At 43.2% G+C, this 22,500-nt stretch overlaps 1 protein-coding gene across 1 annotated transcript in view; it reads left to right on the forward strand.

Moving 5' to 3' along the window:
- The window catches only part of ago1 (argonaute RISC component 1), a 50,511-nt gene that overhangs the window by 20,927 nt on the left and 7,084 nt on the right, over window positions 1–22,500 (forward strand). Inside the window, exons 2-16 of the mRNA XM_037534173.1 lie at window positions 2,766–2,952; window positions 4,676–4,796; window positions 5,343–5,524; window positions 6,037–6,173; window positions 6,496–6,630; window positions 8,213–8,300; window positions 9,467–9,614; window positions 9,741–9,860; window positions 10,091–10,213; window positions 13,134–13,267; window positions 13,466–13,650; window positions 14,441–14,600; window positions 14,903–14,993; window positions 20,739–20,933; window positions 22,144–22,278. Of these exons, the coding sequence (XP_037390070.1) occupies window positions 2,766–2,952; window positions 4,676–4,796; window positions 5,343–5,524; window positions 6,037–6,173; window positions 6,496–6,630; window positions 8,213–8,300; window positions 9,467–9,614; window positions 9,741–9,860; window positions 10,091–10,213; window positions 13,134–13,267; window positions 13,466–13,650; window positions 14,441–14,600; window positions 14,903–14,993; window positions 20,739–20,933; window positions 22,144–22,278 (2,141 nt within the window). The remainder of the gene's footprint in view (window positions 1–2,765; window positions 2,953–4,675; window positions 4,797–5,342; window positions 5,525–6,036; window positions 6,174–6,495; window positions 6,631–8,212; window positions 8,301–9,466; window positions 9,615–9,740; window positions 9,861–10,090; window positions 10,214–13,133; window positions 13,268–13,465; window positions 13,651–14,440; window positions 14,601–14,902; window positions 14,994–20,738; window positions 20,934–22,143; window positions 22,279–22,500) is intronic.

Genomic DNA, 22,500 nt, shown 5'->3' on the forward strand with positions numbered 1-22,500 from the left:
AGAGAGAGTGAGAGTTGAGAGAGCGAGTTGAGAGAGAGCGAGTTGAGAGAGAGAGAGAGTTGAGAGAGAGAGAGAGTTGAGAGAGAGAGTTGAGAGAGAGTTGAGAGAGAGAGTTGAGAGTGAGAGTTGAGAGAGAGAGTTGAGAGTGAGAGTTGAGAGAGTGAGAGTTGAGAGAGTGAGAGTTGAGAGAGAGAGTTGAGAGAGAGAGAGAGAGAGTGAGAGTTGAGAGAGAGAGTTTAGAGAGAGAGAGAGAGTGAGAGTTGAGAGAGAGAGAGAGAGAGAGAGTGAGAGTTGAGAGAGAGAGAGAGAGAGAGAGTGAGAGTTGAGAGAGAGAGAGTTTAGAGAGAGAGACTGCAAAGTGAGTGTCTCTCTCTCTCAGTTTGCTTCAGTAATCTTTATTGGAATGCTCCCGTTTAGCCTGTGTGCAGTAATAAGAACAGACATTTACAGATTTAGGAACTTGAGTCTGTTTAAAGGAAAGATTCTCAGTTCTGAACGTATTAGTTTGCTAAAGTTAGAGCGGGTAAGCGAAAGTGAGCGAGAGAGGCCCACTTTGTTTTCTCTCTCTCTCACTCCCCCACTCCCCCTCCGTTGTCGGCGCAGAAGGGCAGCTGGCTGCTTTGTTTTGGTGGGGGTGTGTTCTCCAGGGACAGAGAGGTTAAAGCTCTGCAGCTCCAATAAAGCCGGAGTCACCCAGCGCCTCCTTTACAACCCAAACCTCACCCAAGCTCATTCAGCCGCTCGGCGACCATCAGCCAGTTTAAACTCTCTCTCGCAGCTGCCGCAGCCGCACCCGCAGCCGCACCCGCTCGCCGCCAATACCTGCACTTCAGTTCACTTTATTAAAGCCGCAAGAAGTTATTAATGCATGAATAACAATGTAATGTCTGTCTATTTACACATTTTATACATGTTTATATCTTTCTGTAATTGACAGGTGTGTGTGTGTGTGTGTGTGTGTGTGTGTGTGTGTGGAGAGAGAGAGAGACACACGTCAGCTGGCGCTATCAATTATATAAGAACTTGATGCTGGAAATTAATTTCACTAAAACTTCTTTCTGAATATTAATCTCATTAGAACTTTCATTAGAACTATTCTCTATAGTAATTTTACTGGATACGTTCTCCAGTGATATTTTAACAGCGTTCCTCGGATCAGTTGATGGATGTGGTGGAGTTGCATAGCATCTTTTGTAAATTGTTGCTGTGATTTTGAAGAAAACGTCTTACTTGATTTTCTTTATACTTTTAAGCAGCTCAGTAGTGTCTTTGTTTTGAGCTGGTGATCAGTGATTTTTGATTTAAGATTTTTGTTTATTATTTATTTGATCACTGCTGACCGCCGAACTTCACTCATTCGTCTGCTTTTCATTTGTTTGTCCTTATTTTACTGTAAGCTGTTTCAGTTTTCAGCGTTGGGCTAAAGTGTTCTCTCGCTCCTTTTTCTCCTCACTCTTTTCTTGCATTTCCATTTCTTTCCCACCCCTCTGTCTTTTCTCTCTTTGTTCGTCGTCCCTTCTTTTGTCCCTGCATCCACACTCTTCTGTTTGCCGTGTATCCGCCACCTTTAATCCCGTCTGCTCAGAGTTCTCCACTCTACATCAGCTCTGTCCCTCCACCCCTCTTTTTCCTCTGGGCAGTGTCAGAAGTAGCTGGGGGCAAAGGGCACAAATGCCCCCATGTTCGTCAGTGGTTTTTCCTCTTAAAGCACAGGGGAGCATAGCTATAAGGCCAGTAAATGGACTTCACAAGTCAATAAACTAATAAGCCGTCTGATAGAAAATATACAAATGAGAAGTGAAGAGTTCGCTCAGCTTCGTCTCCTGTATGAGGTGGTGGAGCCGCGGATTGTCTTCTTTTCTTTAGAATTGGGTGAACACATTCAGTCTTTTCTTCCAAACAGTTGTGCTTGTTGTGAATGGGTGTAAATGGCTAAAGAGAGGTTAGAAGATGGTCATATAAAAGCATTTTGGTAAAATGTTTTTGAATGTTTTGCAGAGTGCTCAGTTTGTCTAGAGAATTCAGAATAGACTCGTCTGATTGAGGCCATTCGGAAAACAATTTCTATCTGGTCAAACGATAGAAGAATAAATAACAACGTAAGCGCCCGTATCCGATTACATTCCCTATCGGAAAGTTTATGTGCATGTGCAGAGGAGACGAAGTTCATGCTCTGATCTTTAAAAGACGGCGGTGGGACGGACGTCCAGCTTATGCGTCTCAGAACACGACGTCTTCCTCTCGGCCTTCTTTAATAAGGACGTGTGAAGGACGTTTTCCTGAGTCTGACGTCATTTTAAAGCAGTTAAAAATAGGTAGAGACACACTCAGGTAGCTAACACGTTGCTGCTTGTCTCACCCTAAATGATTTCCTACCCTGCCTGTGTGCAGTAATGCTGATGTCTAAACCATGTGATGTCCTCCTTACTGTGAAATTTCACCCACTGACTGTGATCTCATTCTTTCTGGTAATCTCTCTCTCTCCCTCGCTCTCCCTTCTCTGGGCTAAAGCTTGTATCAGTGTGTGATCTCATCCTTAGTCTTCTCTCACTCACTCTATGACTCTGCTGTCTGCTGGCTTCTTTAGTTTCACACTGCAGCTAATGTAGCTGACAAGTAATGCAAGCCTTTTTAACCTTAACTAGACCGGCCTGTATGGTAACACATACTGGTGTTTAGACCTAGTCTGGAATAGAAGCATGCCTCTTAACTAAAAAAGCCATCTTTTGATTAAACCTCTGTGTTTCTGTGTCTTTCTCTCTCAGTGCCCGTGGGGCTGTACCCCCCTCCCCTGCAGCAGGTGTTCCAGGCCCCCCGCAGGCCGGGCATGGGCACCGTGGGGAAGCCCATCAAGCTGCTGGCGAACTACTTCGAGGTGGAGATCCCAAAGATGGACGTCTATCACTACGAGGTCGACATCAAACCTGACAAGTGTCCACGTCGGGTCAACAGGTAGCGCTGCCTTCAACCCAGGAGAGCTTGACCATGTCTGGTTTACCCAAGAACAGGGACACTCTTTTATACACCTGTATGCAAAAGTTTGGGCACCCTTGGCCAAATTACACATTTTGTTGCTGATTTTTGAAGTAAAAAGCAGTAAACATAACCTCTGCAGCAAAACCATCAGATGTTTGATATATTTAAAACATAGGAAAATAACAGAGTAGCAGTTGTGACATGCAAAAATTCCAGTTTCCGAACTCACTAAGCCTTCATTTGCTTCATTAGAACTGGTTTGCCAGGTCAAGAATAGACAGAGTGTTTTTAATTCTCTGACTCGTCACACTGAACAACCATGAGATCCTCTAGGTCACTGACTGAGGATCTGAAACAGAAGCAAATTAATGCTTACAGAGTAGAAGAAGACAATCAAAAGATATTAGACCTCTTCCAGTTTGCTATGTCAGCCTCCAAAATGACCTTAAGGAATGGCAGATGAGGGAACTGTGGAAGTCAAGGCAAGATCTGAAAGCCCAAGAAAACGCTCAGATAGAACGTCTCGTTTCCTCCCAAGAACACAAAGCACCCCCTCATGTCATTGCAAAGGACCTGCAGGAAGGTTTAGCTGACAGGAGTGGTGGTGCACCGTTTACTGTGCAGCATTGCCTTCACAAACATGATGATGATGTGCATAGAAGAGTCATCCGAAGGAGGCCTTACCTGAGACCTTATCACAAAAGTCAACATCTGAGGTATTCCAAATAACATCTGGAAACAAGTGCTGTGAACATCAGACTGATGAAGTTCAAGTTTTGACCACAATGTTTGAAGAAGAAAGGAGCAGCATTTGATGAAAAGAACACCTTGCCAGCTGTAAAGCAGGGCCATGTATCTGTTATGCTTTGGAGTTGCGACACAGCCAGTGGCACTGAAAATATTGAGTTGATGGAAGAATGGATTCCACTAAACATCGGCAAATGTGACCCAGTCAGTCAAGAAACCTGGACTAATACCAATATTACTGCTATTAATATTAGTAGTATAATAACTCTGTAGGTAGTCTGACCAAAGGAGGACGGGTCCCCCCTGGTGAGCCTGGTTCCTCCCAAGGTTTCTTCCTCAGTTCTGAGGGAGGTTCTCCTGGCCACAGTTGCCCCTGGTTTGCCCACTGGGGGGGTTTCTGTACATTCTTACAGTCCTGTTGAAACTTTGTCTTTTCCAAAATTCTGTAAAGCTGCTTTGTAACAACATCTGTTGTAAAAAGCGCTGCAAATAAATTTGATTTGTTTTGACTGACTGCAACAACCGGACAATGATCCAATGTTCACTTCAAGAACCGTAAAGCTGAGGCCTTTGGAGTGGCCCTGCTAGGACCCAGACTGTGGGTAGACCTTAAGCATGATGCACTTGCAAGACGGCCTGAGGATATCACCGAATTTGCAAGGAAGAGTCAATAAAACAAGAATAGAAAGACCCCTAACTGTCCACACAATGTGGTCTCTGCCAAAGAGCATGTAAGTTCTGTCTTGTTTGTCCAAAAGTTTCGCGAATGACGCAGTTACCATTTTGTTGTGTGTTTTGGTAAGTTAATCAATATAAAGCGACTATGCATGAGCGTCTGTAAAAAAGTTCTCTTTTAAGTCGTTTACTGCTTTTCACTTCAAAAATGCACAAAATATTAGAATATTTTGAAAGAATTTTCATCCGTGTCTGTTCCGTGTGTCCTGTTCTGCAGGGAGGTTGTGGAGTACATGGTGCAGCATTTCAAACCGCAGCTTTTTGGTGACCGGAAACCAGTGTATGACGGCAAGAAGAACATCTACACAGTCCTGGCTCTTCCTATAGGGAGTGAAAAGGTCAGTTAAGGCCACTGTATTAGAATTAATACTTGAATATACAGATATCCAAACTAATCTTAGTGTTTTGTACATGCACTCTCCCTGATAACGCAGCGAGACGTCTTTTGTCTATATTATGATGGTTTTTGAAGAAGACTGCAGTGTAGATTCATATATGGTGCATGAATTTTACTCCTTCATCATAAGTCAACAAGAATATCTCTTAGAATAGAATTAGGAAGTGAAAAATGACAAATCCTGTACAATCTTTTCATCTTTATCTTGTCTCAGTGTTTGCGTCACTGTGACTGCAAGGAACCGCAGAGATTGAGGCACCATAAGCAGCTAATGTCTGTTTCACACTAAGACAATATTTTAACATTGAATACATTCATCTTTATTTTTTTTTCCAACAGTAATCAGTGACAATTTAAATTGGGACTATTAATATAGCAAAATGCCCCCCATTAAACAGTCATAACATGGGAGCAACCAGGTTTTTCTACCTCATTTTTAACAGGTTTGTTCCGACTCTTAATCGGTCTCTGGTCTTTCGTGTTGCAGGTGGACTTTGAGGTGACCATCCCAGGTGAAGGGAAGGATCGAATCTTTAAGGTGTCCATTCGCTGGCTGGCAAAGGTGTCATGGCGGCTGCTTCAGGAGACGCTGGTGAGCGGTCGGCTTCAGGTCCCAATGGACTCTGTTCAGGCTCTGGATGTGGCCATGAGACATCTGGCCTCCATGAGGTACACAGGATAGGGATTATTAGTATTCCTGTGGTGTGAAGTGGCTTGAGATGTTTTTAAAATCTGTGCTAGTAATTGCTGAAAGGTGGAGCTTACTGGCAAAGAGCATCGTACAGTTGTGTGTTAAATGGAGTTTGTTTTTAGTTCCTTGAGATCCACACAGTCGCTCTGACAGATTGTAATGCGCTACAGGAAGCGTAGGGGGCGATATGGCTGCTGTTCTCTTGCGCCATGCTTGTTGCACTGAGAGATCTTTGAATAATAATGGTGCTGTGGCACAGGAACGGGAGATGAAGCTACAGAAGACCTTAAAGTTAGTGTATTAATTGAATAATAGTTGATAGATGACCTAATTACAGAAATGCTTCTTAATTGCTGCACTAAGTTACTGTGATTTCTAAGGAAGTCCCTCCCACGTTTATTTGAAATGAGCCTGTTTTGACCAGACTGCAACAAAAGAATGTGACGCTTGACTGAACAATAGCCAAACTGATATCTGTCCCACGCTACAGGTACACTCCAGTGGGTCGGTCTTTCTTCTCTCCCCCTGAAGGCTATTACCATCCTCTGGGAGGAGGGAGGGAGGTGTGGTTCGGCTTTCATCAGTCTGTCCGGCCCGCCATGTGGAAGATGATGCTGAACATTGACGGTGAGGCACTGGAGCTGAAATGTTGTGTGCTTTACTGATAGTCACTGTACCGTATGGGTCAGTTAGCTTCTTAGTTGGCTGAAAGAAGTGATGGTTCGTTGAATAATCAGATGAACTGTGCCACATGTAATGATTCGTCCACGAGATGATCATGTGGTTTCTGACACTGTAACACACGGTTACCTATAAACTGGGCTCCTGCTGTTTTTAACTCTATGATTTACTTTTTAGCTACATGTTTGATGTTGGAGTGCTGTCACTTGTCATATAATTTTATTCATGTGATGTAATTAAATCTCTCTGCAATTCTCTTATTTTCCAGTATCAGCCACAGCCTTCTACAAAGCCCAGCCCGTCATCGAGTTCATGTGTGAGGTTCTGGACATCCGCAACATCGACGAGCAGCCCAAGACTTTAACGGATTCCCAAAGGGTCCGCTTCACCAAGGAGATCAAAGGTGGGCTACTCCTCAGACACAGAGTCACAGCAGTTCATTGAAAGTCAACTTGATATCAGGGGTGGACGGCAGGGCTGGGCAGTATGAATATATTTATTATTATTTCGGTAAATTAAGTCCATTTAAGTCACTCTGCGCTATTCTGAGCATATTTTCAGAATTGCACGTACTTAAAAACACTTCCCAGCTGGATATTTTAGTATAAAGAAGGCATAATCAGTCCAATCGAATGTCAGAAAAATATATTGTGATATCATGGATCATGATATCGATCACTTCTAATCTCAATATGTAGTTTTTTGGGGGAGTTAATACTTTTTATTTAGAAGAAAGTATATTGAGTATAAGAGAAATGATCCACAAGGGCCCAGGATTTATCCACATTGGTGGTAGTGATGCAAAAAGAACGAATATGAATATATTAGTGTAATGTTGTTGTCATTATTATTATTATTATTATTATTATTATAATGTTAAACTAACAATATGTATAATTGTAATATATTGAAGGGATGTTATACAGGTATAAGTACTAGTAGAAACTGCAGTTGTAATAAAAGCAATAACAGTAGATAATGTAACAATAATAAAAAGGATATGTTAAGTAAATAAACACACACACAAAGCTTCCACATCCAGGTTTGAAAAGTTGGAACAATTTACCAAAAACTTTGAATACAGTCATTTTGGTTCAACATTTCATATCATGTACTGCACAATACCCAATTAAACAGGCCTAATTAGCACTATTGTGGACTCGAGTCATGTGACTTGGACTCGACTCGACGTAATTGAAAACAACTGGTGACTCTGACTTTGACTTGGAATGACTCGAGACCTGAAGTGCAAGAAACATAGAGGGGCATCTGTCTTCCACCTGGACGTTACAGACCATCGTTTCTGGTGTTCAGTGTTGAAATGGCATTGAATGTGCTGAGAATGTACACTGACTTGTTTAGGGCCCTGGATTTGACTTCAACCGGCCTGTCCTGACTTGGGACCTGAATCGAGACTTGACTGGCTTGATTTGAGATTTGAGTGTCTTGCTTGTTAACACTTCTGCTGATTTATGCTGTCTTTGCAGTGAAACATGCAGTATTGTCCATGATCCACTCAGAAAGTGTGTGAAATGTAACGTGTCATAAATCGTCAGGATAGTCACACGTTTCATTATGTTAGAATTGAAAAAACAATTTTTTACCTGCTCTTGCTTCTGGTCATATTAAGCATGATTCACCATTTAATATGTTTTATGATTTCTGATTAATGTAAACTTTAACCAAGGCATGCATGAGGTTTACTGCCAGTTCAGCTGCTCTCCTACTAATCACATGTTTCCATGGAGGCCTTCGTGAAGGAGGCTGATTCTGAACACAATGAATCGAACCTTTTTAATCTCACTTAAAGACTAATAGATGAAACTTTTGAACTAAGGCAAACGGTTACTGAGCCCAGTTGACTTCCTGTGGACAGTCGCTGTCACCGGTCATCGTGAATCGCACTGTTAAAGGCTCAGATGTGTGTATGAGGTTTTGTATTTATGGTAAATATTTGATACTTAACTGTGTTTTCCGTGTCTCAGGCCTGAAGGTGGAGGTGACGCACTGCGGTCAGATGAAGAGAAAGTATCGAGTGTGTAACGTAACGCGTCGTCCTGCAAGTCACCAGACGTGAGTCTTTTATCTGTAACCTACTGTGAGTCTTACTGTCAAGTTTGTTTAAAAGTTTCATTAAAAGTTGTTAATGAAATAAACTGTATGTTCAAAAAGTGTGTGGACACCTGACTCAAACCATATGAGCTTGTTGAACGTCCTGTCCCAAAGCCATGGGCTCCATTTTGCAGCTAAATCAGCCTCCACTCCTCTGGGAAGATTTCCAGAAGAGTGCTTTTTTGGGAATTTGTTTAAAGTCATTCATTTGTTTCATTTGTACTCAAAGTGGAAGCACACGTAGTGTTTTAGGAGAAATATTTGAGGAGTTTAGAGAAACTGAGAAACTGGGGCTCCTAACAACCACCTGGAAAACCTGTTAGACACCAAACCTGCCCCCATCAGATAAACAGCACTGAAAGCTTTGATCTCTGAGAGAGAGGAGAACATCAAGCTGCTTCAGATCTGAAAACATCCACAGGGGTTTCTGTCCATCCTTCCACTGTGAGAAGACCACTCAGCGCTATGGGTGAAAGGACGTGTAGCTGATCAAGAAGAACCTCACTGAGAAAAGGAGACGGACACATCAAACAAAGAAGCTGGACGATGGACTGACCGCCCCAGAGTCCAGACCTCAGCACCACTGAATGGGTTTGATCACATCAGAAAATCATCAAGCAGCTCCTCAGACTGAGCTTTGGAGGCGTGTCTGCAGATACTCTGAGGAGCTGAAAGTGAGGCTCCTGAGAAGAACGGAAGCTGGGATGATCGGACAGAGTGACACTGTGACCACTGAACAGTCTGATATTCTGTGTAATTGTTAATGCCTCGGTCATTTTCTCTTCCGTGTGTTTTCTGCTTCTTACCGGACACTGAGAGTGACCAGCCTGTACTGTGTGTGTTAGCAGTTTAGTTTGTGCTGTTTGTTTCTACAGAAGCTCACATGGCAAAACAAAAAGACCCATTATAATTAAAGGAAAAATGCTGGACAACTCAAACATCAAACTGCCCAGTACCAGAAGATTGAACTGTGTAGATTTGGGTAATAAAGGTGTCCAGTGTTTGTGGAGCTTTCCTACAAACCGTGCCCGTGCAAGCGTCACGAATGAAGAAAGTGCTGGACAAGGTTGGAGTTGTGCCTGTTCAGTGCTGAGATGATGATCGTTACCTTCTGGATTTGTCTCCAGGTTTCCGCTGCAGCTCGAGAGTGGTCAAACAGTGGAATGTACAGTGGCGCAGTATTTTAAACAGAAGTACAACCTGCAGCTCAAATACCCTCACCTGCCCTGCCTGCAGGTGGGCCAGGAGCAGAAACACACCTACCTGCCTCTAGAGGTGAGACATCATCATTAGAATGATTCATTTGCCTAAAATGCTGGCAGAACGAGTTTGATTAAGCCACAAGACTCAGATCTTTCTGACTTCTAGCATGTTTTTGTTTCCCCTCTGTCCTTTTTGCAGGTGTGTAATATAGTAGCTGGACAGAGGTGCATAAAGAAACTGACCGATAATCAGACGTCCACCATGATCAAAGCCACGGCTCGCTCGGCACCGGACAGACAGGAGGAGATCAGCAGACTGGTGAGTGCTGCCTCCTAGTGGACAGTCATGAAAACACAACATGGCTAAGCGCATTTTTTAAAAATGTAAAACCAGCATTTACCTGTCGAGCCCCATTCAGTAGAAATTCATGTTAAAGTGTGAAATAGTAATAAAAAGTAAAACAACATAATTAAGTGTGTTTTTCACAACATATTTTGAAACCTAAGGCATTCCCCTTACATGAGTTTCTTCTGAACGTCTCTCTGTAGATGAAGAACGCTAATTTCAATCTGGACCCCTACATTCAAGAGTTTGGGATCAAGGTGAAAGACGACATGGCGGAGGTGACGGGCAGAGTCCTCCCAGCGCCTATCCTGCAGTACGGCGGCAGGGTGAGATACAGACATGGCAGAATTCGAATTATTAATAGTCCAGTTGTTTTCAGTGTTTTTTATTGGCTTCATTTTTTTGGTTTCTGTTTAGTTTTTGGCCTTTTTAGTCTTAGTTTAGTTTTATTTTTCTGAAAAGTAACAGTTTTAGTTTAGTTTTGATTTATTCTGTTTTACTTGTAGTTTTGAATGTTATGATGAACATTTTTATAATGACAGCCAAGCACATTTTGTTTTGTGGAACTTATGAGGCTAAAGTTGTGACACAAACTCAAATAATCATCACGGTTTTTATGGTGCTGAAAATCCTGGAAATGGACTTTTCCCACAAATAATTAGTCATTTTACGGCATAATAAACACCGAATACTCTAGATCAAAGTTACGATTAGTGATCCACGAGGGTGTAGTCAGTAGAAGGTAGTAGTTCATAGTGGGCGGAAACGTCAGGGTAAGTTATGAAAACATGATTCTACAAAAGATGAACTTAATAAGTAAAAACCGAAGAAACGTCTTCACTTTATAACTAGTGTATAACTAGTGTATAACTAGTGGCAGAGCGTTTTTGGCCGAGCATCAGTTACTTAAGTGCTTAAATTCAAACTGATAAGCCAGCAAAGAAGCAAATATCAGGGACGATGTATCATTACTGTTGATGATGTTAATCCAAAAGCCCAGCGAATGGAGTGACCAATCACAAAAACAGTTACTCTTTTGGGAAAAACCAGTGGATTTATTTTGAATTTTCCTGTGGACTGCTATGCTTTGTAGTTCTACACAGGTGGGCTTTGGGTTGGAAAAGGCTGAGAATCACGGAAAACACACGGAGACCCGGACTAATGTATCTGGACTAGCTGCACTGACGTTTATTAGCGTGAAACCTGGTAATCCGGTCGGTAGCAGTTTTTGCCATTCAGATGCCAGCGAGGATGGATTAACAAGCCGGATGAAAGAGGGAAAACGCACCACTGCTGCTTCATTGACTGAGACCTGCTTGACCACCTTCTTCACTGCGAGTTGGAGCTCAGCCTGAACTGTGGCTGCTAAACTAACATCAGGCATCTGACTGTTGACATGCGCTCAATAAACATACAGCCATTGCTGTGCGTTCATTAAAGTGACTCTCTTTATCCCATGCGTCAAATTCCGGAAGTTACTGATGCTGCGGGTTTGAACAGGACTAAAATTATTGTGCAGCATTAGTAGCTTAGTTAATGCTGGGGGGCAGTCGTGGGCTGGAGGTCAGGGAACAAGCCCTGTAACTGGAAGGTCTTCGGTTTGATCCCCTTGGCTGACGGTCCGTGACTGAAGTGCCTTGAGCAAGACACCTAACCCCCAACTGCTCCCCAGGCGCCATGGATAGGGCTGCCCACCGCTCCGGGCAAGTGTGCTCACTGCCCCCTAGTGTGTGTGTGGTGTGTCACTTCACGGACGGGTTAAATGCGGAGACACAGAGACCAGTGGTTCTGAATTCTGTTCTATTCTAATGCATTCCCTCTCCTCTCCATGTAAATATACAGTACAGAGGCCATATAGAGCTTAAGTCTGCTGCCTCATGTCACTAGTTAAAGAATTGTGTCTTTGTTCTTAAGTTATGGGATTATTTGGTATCATATGTCAGTAAATATACAGCAGTGGAGAGCGATGACATGCAGGCACGTTTTAATGAGAGGCTAAATTACTCTGTACCAGTTAAACCTATAGGCCTGTTTGCACGTAAGACTTGGACTGTATGAGACTGTAGCTTAAACCTTTCATTCCATCTGAACTGCATTGGCTGCTTACAAGTGCTTGTGATTTTTTTTTTTTTAATATTTAAATGCTTAGTATTGTTTTCCTCTCAGGATCACGGTATCAGATGATATTAATAATGCTCCATAGATTTGCTCATTTTTATGGACTTTAAGCAAGTTAACTTAAGTAACATGAGTAAAGTAAATGCTTATTGTCTTTCAATTTACTTGAATAAAAAGGTCTTTGAAACTGGAAGGCAGTGTCATCACTGCTGCCAGAGCAAAACCTCGTAACTTTACAGGAGAAGGAAAAAACACACTTTTAATTTTTCCCAAGTCATTTTGAGCCGTTTCTTTTGGTCCATTCATCATGAAATTCACACTCAGTGTGAAGAACGACAGGGTGAAATGTTTTGTCTGAAAGTGGTCGGAAGTGGTGCTTTTGGTTTTTGACCGAAAGAGAAGGAAGGCTGAAAAAAGAAAGTTAAAATAGGACAACAAAATGTAGAAATCGATCACGTAACGAGTTTGTTCCTTTGCTCTCGCGTACCAGTCAGCGCAGCCTAGAGTCGCAGTGGTACAGTGCGCCCACAGTTCGGTATGGGTGGTGGTTTTTGCGCCGTGGTAACGGACGGTGTGGGTTTTGGTATCTTTACATTTAAGAAAAAAATTTCCGTTTGGAAAACGGAATGTCAGCATGACTGACCAGGCCTGCTCATGTCTCTGCTGTATGAGTTAAGGGCAGAAAAACGTTAGAAATTGAATGAAAAGCTTGGCTTTGGCTGCATGAAGATGCTTTGTCTTCTCTATTTTAAATAGTTATAGAGAGTGAGAGAAAACTTCCTGAGAGCTGTAGAAACGTACAGACGGCAGCCGACCAGCAAATAAAACCTTTCCAGCAATAGAAAGCAAAAATTCCAATACTTATGGAATTCCTTGGATGACCAACTGTTCTCTGTTGACACGGACGTTGTATTTCATGGCACATACTGTAGCCCACGCGCTGTAATCAGTTTTATATGATATATCAGTAATATAAATATGCTTCCATTACGTTGTAGTTTTTATGTTTAATCCATTTATTCAAATGCATTAAAAAAGAAACAGCAATCGGTTTTATATTGTAGCTGAGAAGTTTCATCATTATTACGTGTACATGTCCACTTCTAGAAATGCTCTTCCTCTCTGCAGAACCGGGCCATAGCCACACCCAACCAGGGTGTGTGGGACATGCGAGGGAAGCAGTTCTACAACGGCATAGAGATCAAAGTGTGGGCCATCGCCTGCTTCGCCCCTCAGAAACAATGTCGAGAGGAAGTGCTCAAGTAAGGCTCTGCTGTGTTCGTGGGAAAAACTTGTCTCAGTTTTGGGTTTTTCTTCTTCTTCTTCTTTTTTTTTTGAAAGGGCAGAAACATTCCTGCAGTGTTTCTTGTCATAAAACCCCTTTCGTTTCATTATTAGTGAAAAAATAACGTTTTTCTCACAGAGTTTGTTGAATCTCTTAATCTGTTCCCGTCCTACAGGAACTTCACCGACCAGCTGCGCAAGATCTCGAAAGATGCTGGGATGCCCATCCAGGGCCAGCCGTGTTTCTGTAAGTACGCGCAGGGAGCAGACAGTGTGGAGCCCATGTTCAGACACCTGAAGAACACCTACTCCGGCCTGCAGCTCATCATCGTCATCCTGCCTGGGAAAACGCCCGTTTATGGTACACAACTCTTATATGTGCTGTGCCAATGACGGCACACGGTGGTTCTGCCGCTGTAGCGCCGTGTCCTGTCATTAAGCAATAAAGCATTTTTTCATTTTTAGTCTATTTTAACTGATACACTTAAGTGTTTTGCATTTTTTCTGTTTTCCTATTTGTTGCTGCAGTGATAACGAGCAAAAGCTGAATCGAAGCAGCTAAGGTTTCCCACAATGCTAGCACGCTAAATATGTAAAGAAATGGCGTCAGTGCCCTTGTGCACTCAGAAGTGTAGAAGGGTGAGAAGTGTGTGGTTTGGGACGCAGCATTAGTGAGACTCATTCAGCTCCAGTGGCTGATTGTAGCTCTTTAAAATGAAAAATGTCTAAAGGTATTTCCTGATTAAGGATGCGTTTACGAGGTGAACTGGATGTCTTTCAGCCCTGTGTACAGAACCTAATGTTGGATTCTTATTCGCCAGCTTCTGTTTCAAAATGTCCATTCCATTGGCCTTCGTCCACCTGCAGGCTTGTAGCTGCAGGAAAGGTGACGAGACAAGCCATGTGAGAGTTCAGCTTACCTACCAAAAAGGCAGCAGGCTGTTCTGAGTGCTGTGATCAAACAAAATTAATACATCTCCAATATTTACGTCCCAACATGCGTGTAAAATTGCACTGATGCTTGATGGCCTGATTTGAAATGGCAGTTAAACGTGCAGGACTGGGTTCATTTGCCTTTTAGCTTTTAACATAAACGGACGATTAACTGATGAATAACCTCAGTATGTTTGTGTGAACTCTGTTTATGGCAGCGGAGGTGAAGCGTGTAGGAGACACTCTTCTGGGCATGGCCACTCAGTGTGTTCAGGTGAAGAACGTAGTGAAGACATCTCCACAGACGCTCTCCAACCTCTGCCTCAAAATCAACGTCAAACTCGGCGGCATCAACAACATCCTAGTGCCACATCAACGGTGAGATCCTGTAGCAGCTCTCGTCTCCTCCTCAGTCCAGCTCCACCTCTCCATGATGTTGTTTGTGCTTGTTTTTGTTTATGTAAGAGGCACATGGAGGACATCTGAGGGAAGTGGCACTAAAATTATTTATTTTTAATTTATTTTTTCTGTGTCAACAAACTTTTTCAGGCGTTACACATTTTTCAGAAAAAAATCCTTTGGATGGAAAATTGGCTGCTGAGGCAGAAAACGAGACTCGCGGCACTTCAACCCTGTGATGTGAACATAGCGGAAAACCTTTCTGTGTGTTGTGCTTCCAGGTCCGCGGTGTTCCAGCAGCCCGTTATCTTCCTTGGAGCAGATGTCACTCATCCTCCAGCAGGAGATGGCAAAAAGCCCTCAATTACTGCAGTAAGCATGATTCATGTGTCCTCTATCACACATCATCAGCATATCAGTACACTGCGTATCAAATGCCTGACAGCTGTTTTAATGTTGGACAAGCTGCAGAACGTTGAAGTCCCATGTAATGTAATGAGAAACTGCAGCAGTTTTATTTTAGGATGAATAAATAAATTCGAGCGGTTGGTGTCGGAGGGACCGGACTGAAATTGTTCTGTGGTGTTGATGGTAAACGGGCTCTGCTCTCTGCTGAACAGGTTCCAAAACCCCAGTGCAGGTTGCATTACTAACTGAACTGGTGCTCTCAGGCAATAAACTCATAGCAGTGTGAGCAAAGTCAGCTGAGTAATGGTGGAGTGGCCGAAAGCCCCTCCATTAGTTTTGTAGTGTTCGAATCTGTAGCCTGCTAGGCTAAGCTAACGGGCGTGTACGGTGCCTCCCACAGCAGAGAATTGTTCTGCAGCGCTTTGTGCTAGAACACTAGAACACTAGAACACTCATTTGGATATCAGCTTATTGTCAAAGTAAACAGCAGACTAGAATTTCTCAGCAAACAGGAGCCCCGTCCTTCCTATTTGGAGTTGCTCCTGCCTGTCGGGATGCAAACATTTGGAATATCTTCCCTAAATTGGATTAGAATTAGTGTTTAGTACTGAATTAGTATTAATTTTAATAGACTGAAGTCTGCACTGTGTGGCTGTGGTGTATACAGCAGTACAAGTGTCTTCCCAGATTCAGTATCAGTTTTCAGTGCCAACAGAAGAGCGCAGCGTAAATCTGGCCTTGTGTCCGTTGTAAGACTAGATCTAATCTTGTTGAATAAGACTCAGTGTTTACTTTAAGCCATGAGGGGAAAATAACCAGATATTCAAAGATCCGTCAGCGAAGAGGATATCTAGATGATCAGAATCAGCTGTCACGCCTGGCCCCACGCCCGACTCCTTCCTCTCGCTGCAGAGTTCGCGTCTGCAGTTTGGGCTCCTGCTTACTGTGTGTGTCTCGTTGCTGTTCTGTTCTTTTCTTAAAGTGCAATTCCACCATTTTTTTTCTTTTCAAGGCCTGTGGCCTTCCCCTTTAATGGCTGATGGTTTTGTTTCATATACTTACAAGGTAACAAGTTTCCCGTTATACCTTTTCCTATCGGCGCCGCCTTGTGTAGTAATTACAGTAAAGGCCTTTTCCCCACATGAGGCTGCTTACTGTGTAGGAGTGCCCTGTGGTTCAGTAGCTGGTTGTAATTGAAAGAGGGCAGAGGGCCTGTGGGCAGTGGCTCGGGCCTCCGGACTCTGACCGCCCTGTTGCCGCTGTGGTGGTCAGCACCGCCCTGTCCTTCATGCTACTGGAGAACGCTGCGGAGAGCCAGACGCGCAGCGGAGGGGGAGAAGGAAGGATTTAGGAGTGGTTAAAGCCGAGAGGGAGTGAGCGAATGGCTCGCTGATGACTCACAGACAACAGGAAATGACGTCACCGCAAGGCCGCTTTGTGGTTGCCAGGCGATGGTGACAAAGGGCTGAGTCACGGGGAAATGAGTGAAAGGAGTGGACGCTTCTGGAGCACATGTGTGCGGCCGTTTGTGTGTTCGGAGGGTGCGGTGCTGCGTTTTGTTTTGTTTTTTTCCTCTTTTCTTTCCCGATCCCTACGACGAGGTGAACTGCTGACAGCATCTGGAATTGTGCCGTGCTTCCTCTTGGCCAATAGAGGGCAGTGCTTTTATAGCAATGCATGGAATTCGATAGAATGGCCAGATTGTGTCAGATTGGTTTAAAGAGCAGTTTTTTGTGCGTCTTCTCCAAGTCCAGTGGTTGAGGTGCGAACAAAGTCATTCAGAGTGGTTTGACGTGAAATGATTCACAGTAGAGTTTCTCTGCAGTGGTGGTGGTGATAGGAACCAGGGGCCACCATGTCTACAATGCAAACGTAACCATTTTATTGACCATCCAAAACCAGCAGTGGTTTTAAGAATAGGCCACAACCTTCTTAAAAAGATCCTAACCCAATATCTCAGGCATCCAGCAGCGTGTCGTGAAGTAACTTTGTGAGAGGCTTTCAGAGGTTTCTTAAACTCTTCACATGTCTGGTTCCTGTTACCACCACTGTAAGCACGTCTGTTTCTCTAGAATGGAGGATTGGATGGAAAGTAGCAGCTCCCACTTTACAGCTTGCTTGTTTTATGAGGAGCAAACAGTATCTTTGTGCATCTGGAGGTTTATTTGTTTTTGCTGCACAAACACAGTGAAATTCCCTCTAAAGAAAGTTTGTATAGTTTCTCTGTAGAAAAGTGAATGTCTGAATATTTTGCTTTTTAGTGTCATTTATTGGCTGGAACAGGCGGCAGCAGTAATGCGGTCACTGAACCAGACTGTAGTGGTGAAGAGGGAGCTGAGCCATAAGGCGAAGCTCTCTGTTTACCAGTTGGTCTACATCCTGACCCTCACCTGTGGTCATGAGCTGTGGGTAATGACTGAAAGAACGAGATCACGATTACATGAGCCCTCTTCTCAGGGTGGCGGGGTCACTCTATTCGATAGGGTGAGGAGCTCGGAGTAGAGCCGCTACTCCTCCGCATTGAGAGGAGCCGGATGAGGTGGTACGGTCATTTGATCCGGATGCCCCTGGACACCTCCTGGTGGGGGGTGTACCAGGCACGGCCTACGGGACGAGCAAATGTTTAGCAAATGTTTCCATCAAGGTTCTGCACAAATTGCAGTGAAATGTTTTGCGGCTCGGTTCTATCAAACTGAATGTTTAGTGATTAAAATTCTGTACGTAATGACATCATTTCCTGCAGAAAAAACTCTTGTGGGATAAGGTGGAACTGTTTGCTTTACAACACCCTGCGTGTTCTTAGTCCCTGAGTTAGGCCTGTGTGTTTAACAAATCCAAGTCTGCCATAAAACCGTGTTTGGGTGGGGTCCTCCTTTTTCACGCCTTCAGACTTGTCTCCAGATATTTCTGAGGTCTGGGGTTTCCTGGCTGGTCAGTCTGTCAGCGAAACGTCGATCGGTTTGTTTTGAGAACTGCCTTGTTTGTATCTCTGGCTGTGGCTGTTTTCAGGCAGACGGATTCATCGACGGATGTGGAACAGAAATGCGTCGTTATTTTCAAACACCTTTATCATAACAAAAAAAATGTCTTCTTACTGGCCCTCATCCCGACCCTCATCCCGACCCTCATCCCGACCCTCATCCCAGTCATCAGGCAGCGCGTTCTTAGCCGTTTTCAGTGCCACCGCTGTGAACAGCTCTGTCTCAGGTTCTACCGCGTTCTACCCGAATGGAGCGTTTCACATTAAATCAAATCAAATCAAATCAAATTTATTTATATAGCGCTTTTTACAACTGATGTTGTCACAAAGCAGCTTTACAAAAATGGGAATCACAGCACAGAGAATCAGACAAAACACTGAACATAATATACAGAATATACAGAACCCCCGTGAGCGCTGAGGCAAGGAAAAACTCCCTCAGAGCTGGAGGAGGAAGAAACATCGGGAGGACCAAGACTCACATCTAAAGGGGGGACCATCCTACCACTGGTCAGACAACTTATAAGTTAAACATTGAAAAGTCAATTTTACATCCACGCAGTTCTAATATATTCAGGTGTGTATAATCAACAGTGGAAACAATTAGAGTTCATATAGATTTGGATGTGATCTGTAGTGGAGAAGCTGCGTTCCAGAAACTTCCATCAGTCTGGTCAATCAGGGGGACAGGGGGACTTGAGGGTGGGACATCCATCAGTATTGGGCCGGACCGGTGGACAGTCAGTAACTCGGAGGAAGGAAAGATTTAGGAATTAGTTTAGACTGTATTTATGAAGAACAGAAAATGTAAAAAATTATCAGAGTGTGACTAATGACTCCGGCAGGTCTGAATATGACAGCCTAACTAAAGGGAGAGAGCCAGAAGGTAACAGACACGGAGGCTCCCTGAGACACTGGCATTCACCCACTCCACCGTCCACAAACCTGAGTGACTGCATGTAGTGAGTGACAGCAGCACCAGCATCTCAGTTTACCCACAATTCACTATGTCCATGAACCCCTGGATCTGCAGCCTTATCTAAAGGGAATTAACATTAACTACCAAAAGCTAAACTAAACAAGTAAGTTTTTAGTCTAGACTTAAAGATTGAGACTGTGTCTGAGTCCCGAACATTATCGGGGAGATTATTCCAGAGTTGGGGCGCTTTATAAGAGAAAGCTCTTCCTCCTGCAGAGCTTCTCTGAATTTTGGGAACTACTAGGAAGCCAGCACCCTGTGATCTAAGTAATCGTGGTGGTTCATAATAGGAGATAAGGTCTCTCAGATACTCAGGAGCGAGCCCATGTAGGGCTTTATACGTTAACAGGAGAATTTTATAGTCTATGCGGAATTTGACTGGAAGCCAGTGAAGAGCTGATAGGACTGGACTAATATGGTCAAATTTTCTAGTTTTAGTAAGGACCCTGGCTGCAGCATTTTGAACTAGCTGAAGTTTATTTAAGTTACTGCTAGAACATCCTGACAGTAGCGCATTACAGTAGTCTAGCCTTGACGTAATGAAGGCATGTACTAATTTTTCTGCGTCATGTAAGGATAAAGCATTTCTTAGCTTGGCGATGTTACGGAGATGTAGAAAAGCTGTTTTAGTAACATTAGATATGTGTTTATCAAATGCTAGATCTGAATCTATGATAACGCCAAGATTTTTAGCTGTTGAACCAGGTGTGACTGAGAAGTCGGCCAGATTCAACATTAGGTGTGATAATTTATTTCTAGCAGCTTTAGGGCCTAATAGAAGAACTTCTGTTTTATCACTATTTAATAGAAGAAAGTTGTGTGACATCCATGATTTCACATCTTTTACGCAATCCTCCATTTTCTTTATTCTCTGTTTGTCATCAGGTTTAAATCATTCTTAAATCAACATTCATAAATCAACATTAAATCATTCTGAAAGGCTTTGTTCACATTTTAGCCGTTTGATTATGTAGATATTTCGTAGAATCAGAGTAATTCCCCTTCCACTGCGCCACATGCTATTGTCCTTATAGATAACGGCGTCATTCGCTGTCAGAAACCAGAGTCTGTGTGATTCCTAACAGCTCCACGTCCTCCGTAGCAAGCGTGAAGATGTAGGCATGCAGTGGGCATGATGCTAATCGGTGGGGTATAAGATTGAATCAGCCTCATCGCTCCAGTGAAAAGTAGTAATAGTAGAAGTGAAGTAAACTTGGGAAAGCTGGAAAACTTTGGATTTAAGGAAATTGTGTGGTTTTTTTTTTCAGCAGTTTACAATACTGAGCAAAATTACCCAGAAGTCTTAACTAAGAAATATACTTTTTCTGTGTCCACTCTGTGTCCACTCTGTGTCCACTCTTCACCTTTTGACAGCTTCCATTCTTTCCAGGAGCCTCACTTTGCAGCCACACGTCTCAAGTTCAGCCTTAGAAGTTGGTTGCAATTTGTGCTTCTCATGATTCAAATAATTTCACACGTACATTTAGCACATTCAGTCCGTTACTCAGGAAACACCAGCTGCTGTTTGTTTGACGGGCCAGTTTTCTTCCTTTCTTGTTGATTTTTTTTATATATTCCTTGATATATTAGAATATTTTCTGCTTCTTTCTTTATGCAAGTAAAGTATCTTATTTCTATACTCTCCAAAAACATTTCCTGTAAATGAAGAATGTGCATTGAATGGACAGTAAATAAATGGACGCTGGTCATTGTTTTACCCAGCACTGTATTTCTCTAACCTTCCCTCCAGGTGGTGGGCAGTATGGATGCCCACCCCAGTCGGTACTGTGCCACGGTGCGGGTGCAGAGGCCCCGGCAGGAAATCATCGAAGACCTTTCATACATGGTGCGGGAACTCCTCATCCAGTTCTACAAGTCCACACGCTTCAAGCCCACCCGAATCATCTTCTACAGGGACGGCGTTCCAGAAGGCCAGCTACCACAGGTCAGCCCGTTTGGCTGGTTTCAGTTTCTGTCATTTCAAGTGAATCATACATTCTTCGTGATTCAGCAGAATCGAGTGAATCACACAGTGCGGCTGTTAGTGAATATAAACCGTAGGGTGCAGGGTCGTCTCGCTGGGTATCGAGTCCCCACCAGTTCTACTTGCTGTTTATTGCAATCACAGTAATGATTGACATGGATGTGGGTGCTGTTATCATCCTACACTACACACTTACAAAGGTTCTTTAGTGAAGGCAGTGGTTCCGTTTAGAACCATGAACCATTTCATGCTTAAATAGTTCTTTACATGGTGAAATGGTTCTTTAGATTGATGGAGACTGATGTATATAGTTCTACAGAGAACCTTTTTGAATATGGTTCTATGTAGTACCAAAAATGTTCTTCTGTAGTTGTGATGTCAAGCGTGTCTGATGTGATGTGAGCAGTTCATTTATAGAAACTAAGCAGCCTGTTTTGAATGCATTGCTTATTTGTGATGTCACAAAAACCAATGCTGTTTACATAGATCTATGTACAGTAATTTAGCTCCACCCACTTACATTGAAATTGGGAGTGTTTCAGTCTGGGTAGCCAATCAAAACAGAGATCATTTGCAAACCACTGTTGCGGGACCAAAACCTTGGATCTTTAAAATCGTTACTTTTTAATTTAAGCCACTGTAATGACTTTTTTCCCCAAATAGAGTTGGAGCATTTTTATTTTTCTGTTTGTCATGAATTTTCCACACTGTAATTTTTCAGATTTCAAACTAGTATTTAATGCAAATAACACAAATAAATGTTATGTTTCTTGGTAATATAAATTGAGGTAGATTTAGTCCCACCGTGTGTTTTATTAATGCAGGTATGTCTGCACCGGGATATGCACTGACAGATATGTACATGGAGAATGTCGGAAATCAGCATCAATCTGGAATTTAGACATTCACAAAAAACCCTTTTAAAAAAAGTTGGGGAAAAAGCGAAAGGTTAACGGGACCGGAAATCGACGGGGCTCGATCAGCCTGAATTCTTCTTATTTGCGTCCCATTAGTTTCACGGTTTGTGCCATGAAGATGTTCTTTGTTTAAAATTTGCCTTCATTCTGTTTTTCCTGAAAGTGTTTTTTAAAATGATGAGCGAATCAGATCCCTGAGGGTGATTTTGGCAGCGGTGACTCATGTCTGTTTTCTGTCCTTGCTCTAAATGCAGATCCTGCACTACGAGCTGCTGGCCATCAGGGACGCCTGCATCAAGTTGGAGAAGGACTACCAGCCCGGCATCACCTACATCGTGGTGCAGAAACGCCACCACACCCGCCTCTTCTGCGCCGACAAGTCCGAGAGAGTGAGTTTCCTGGAACAGGGTGGAATGACTCACTGCTGAGAGGGGTCTGGCCGAAGCCTCAAAGCAATGAAAAGAATGATTAAACACAGACGAACTCGCAGGCCTGGAGTTAGAAGCTGTGAGAGTAATGCGTGTCATACGCTTTTTCAGAAACAATACTGGTGCTTATAATGTGTATAAACAGTGCTGTGCAAAAGTCAGAGACCACCCCGCAATTATTTC

This window comes from Pygocentrus nattereri, chromosome 24 (assembly GCF_015220715.1).
Source record: "Pygocentrus nattereri isolate fPygNat1 chromosome 24, fPygNat1.pri, whole genome shotgun sequence".
Lineage (NCBI taxonomy): Eukaryota > Metazoa > Chordata > Actinopteri > Characiformes > Serrasalmidae > Pygocentrus > Pygocentrus nattereri.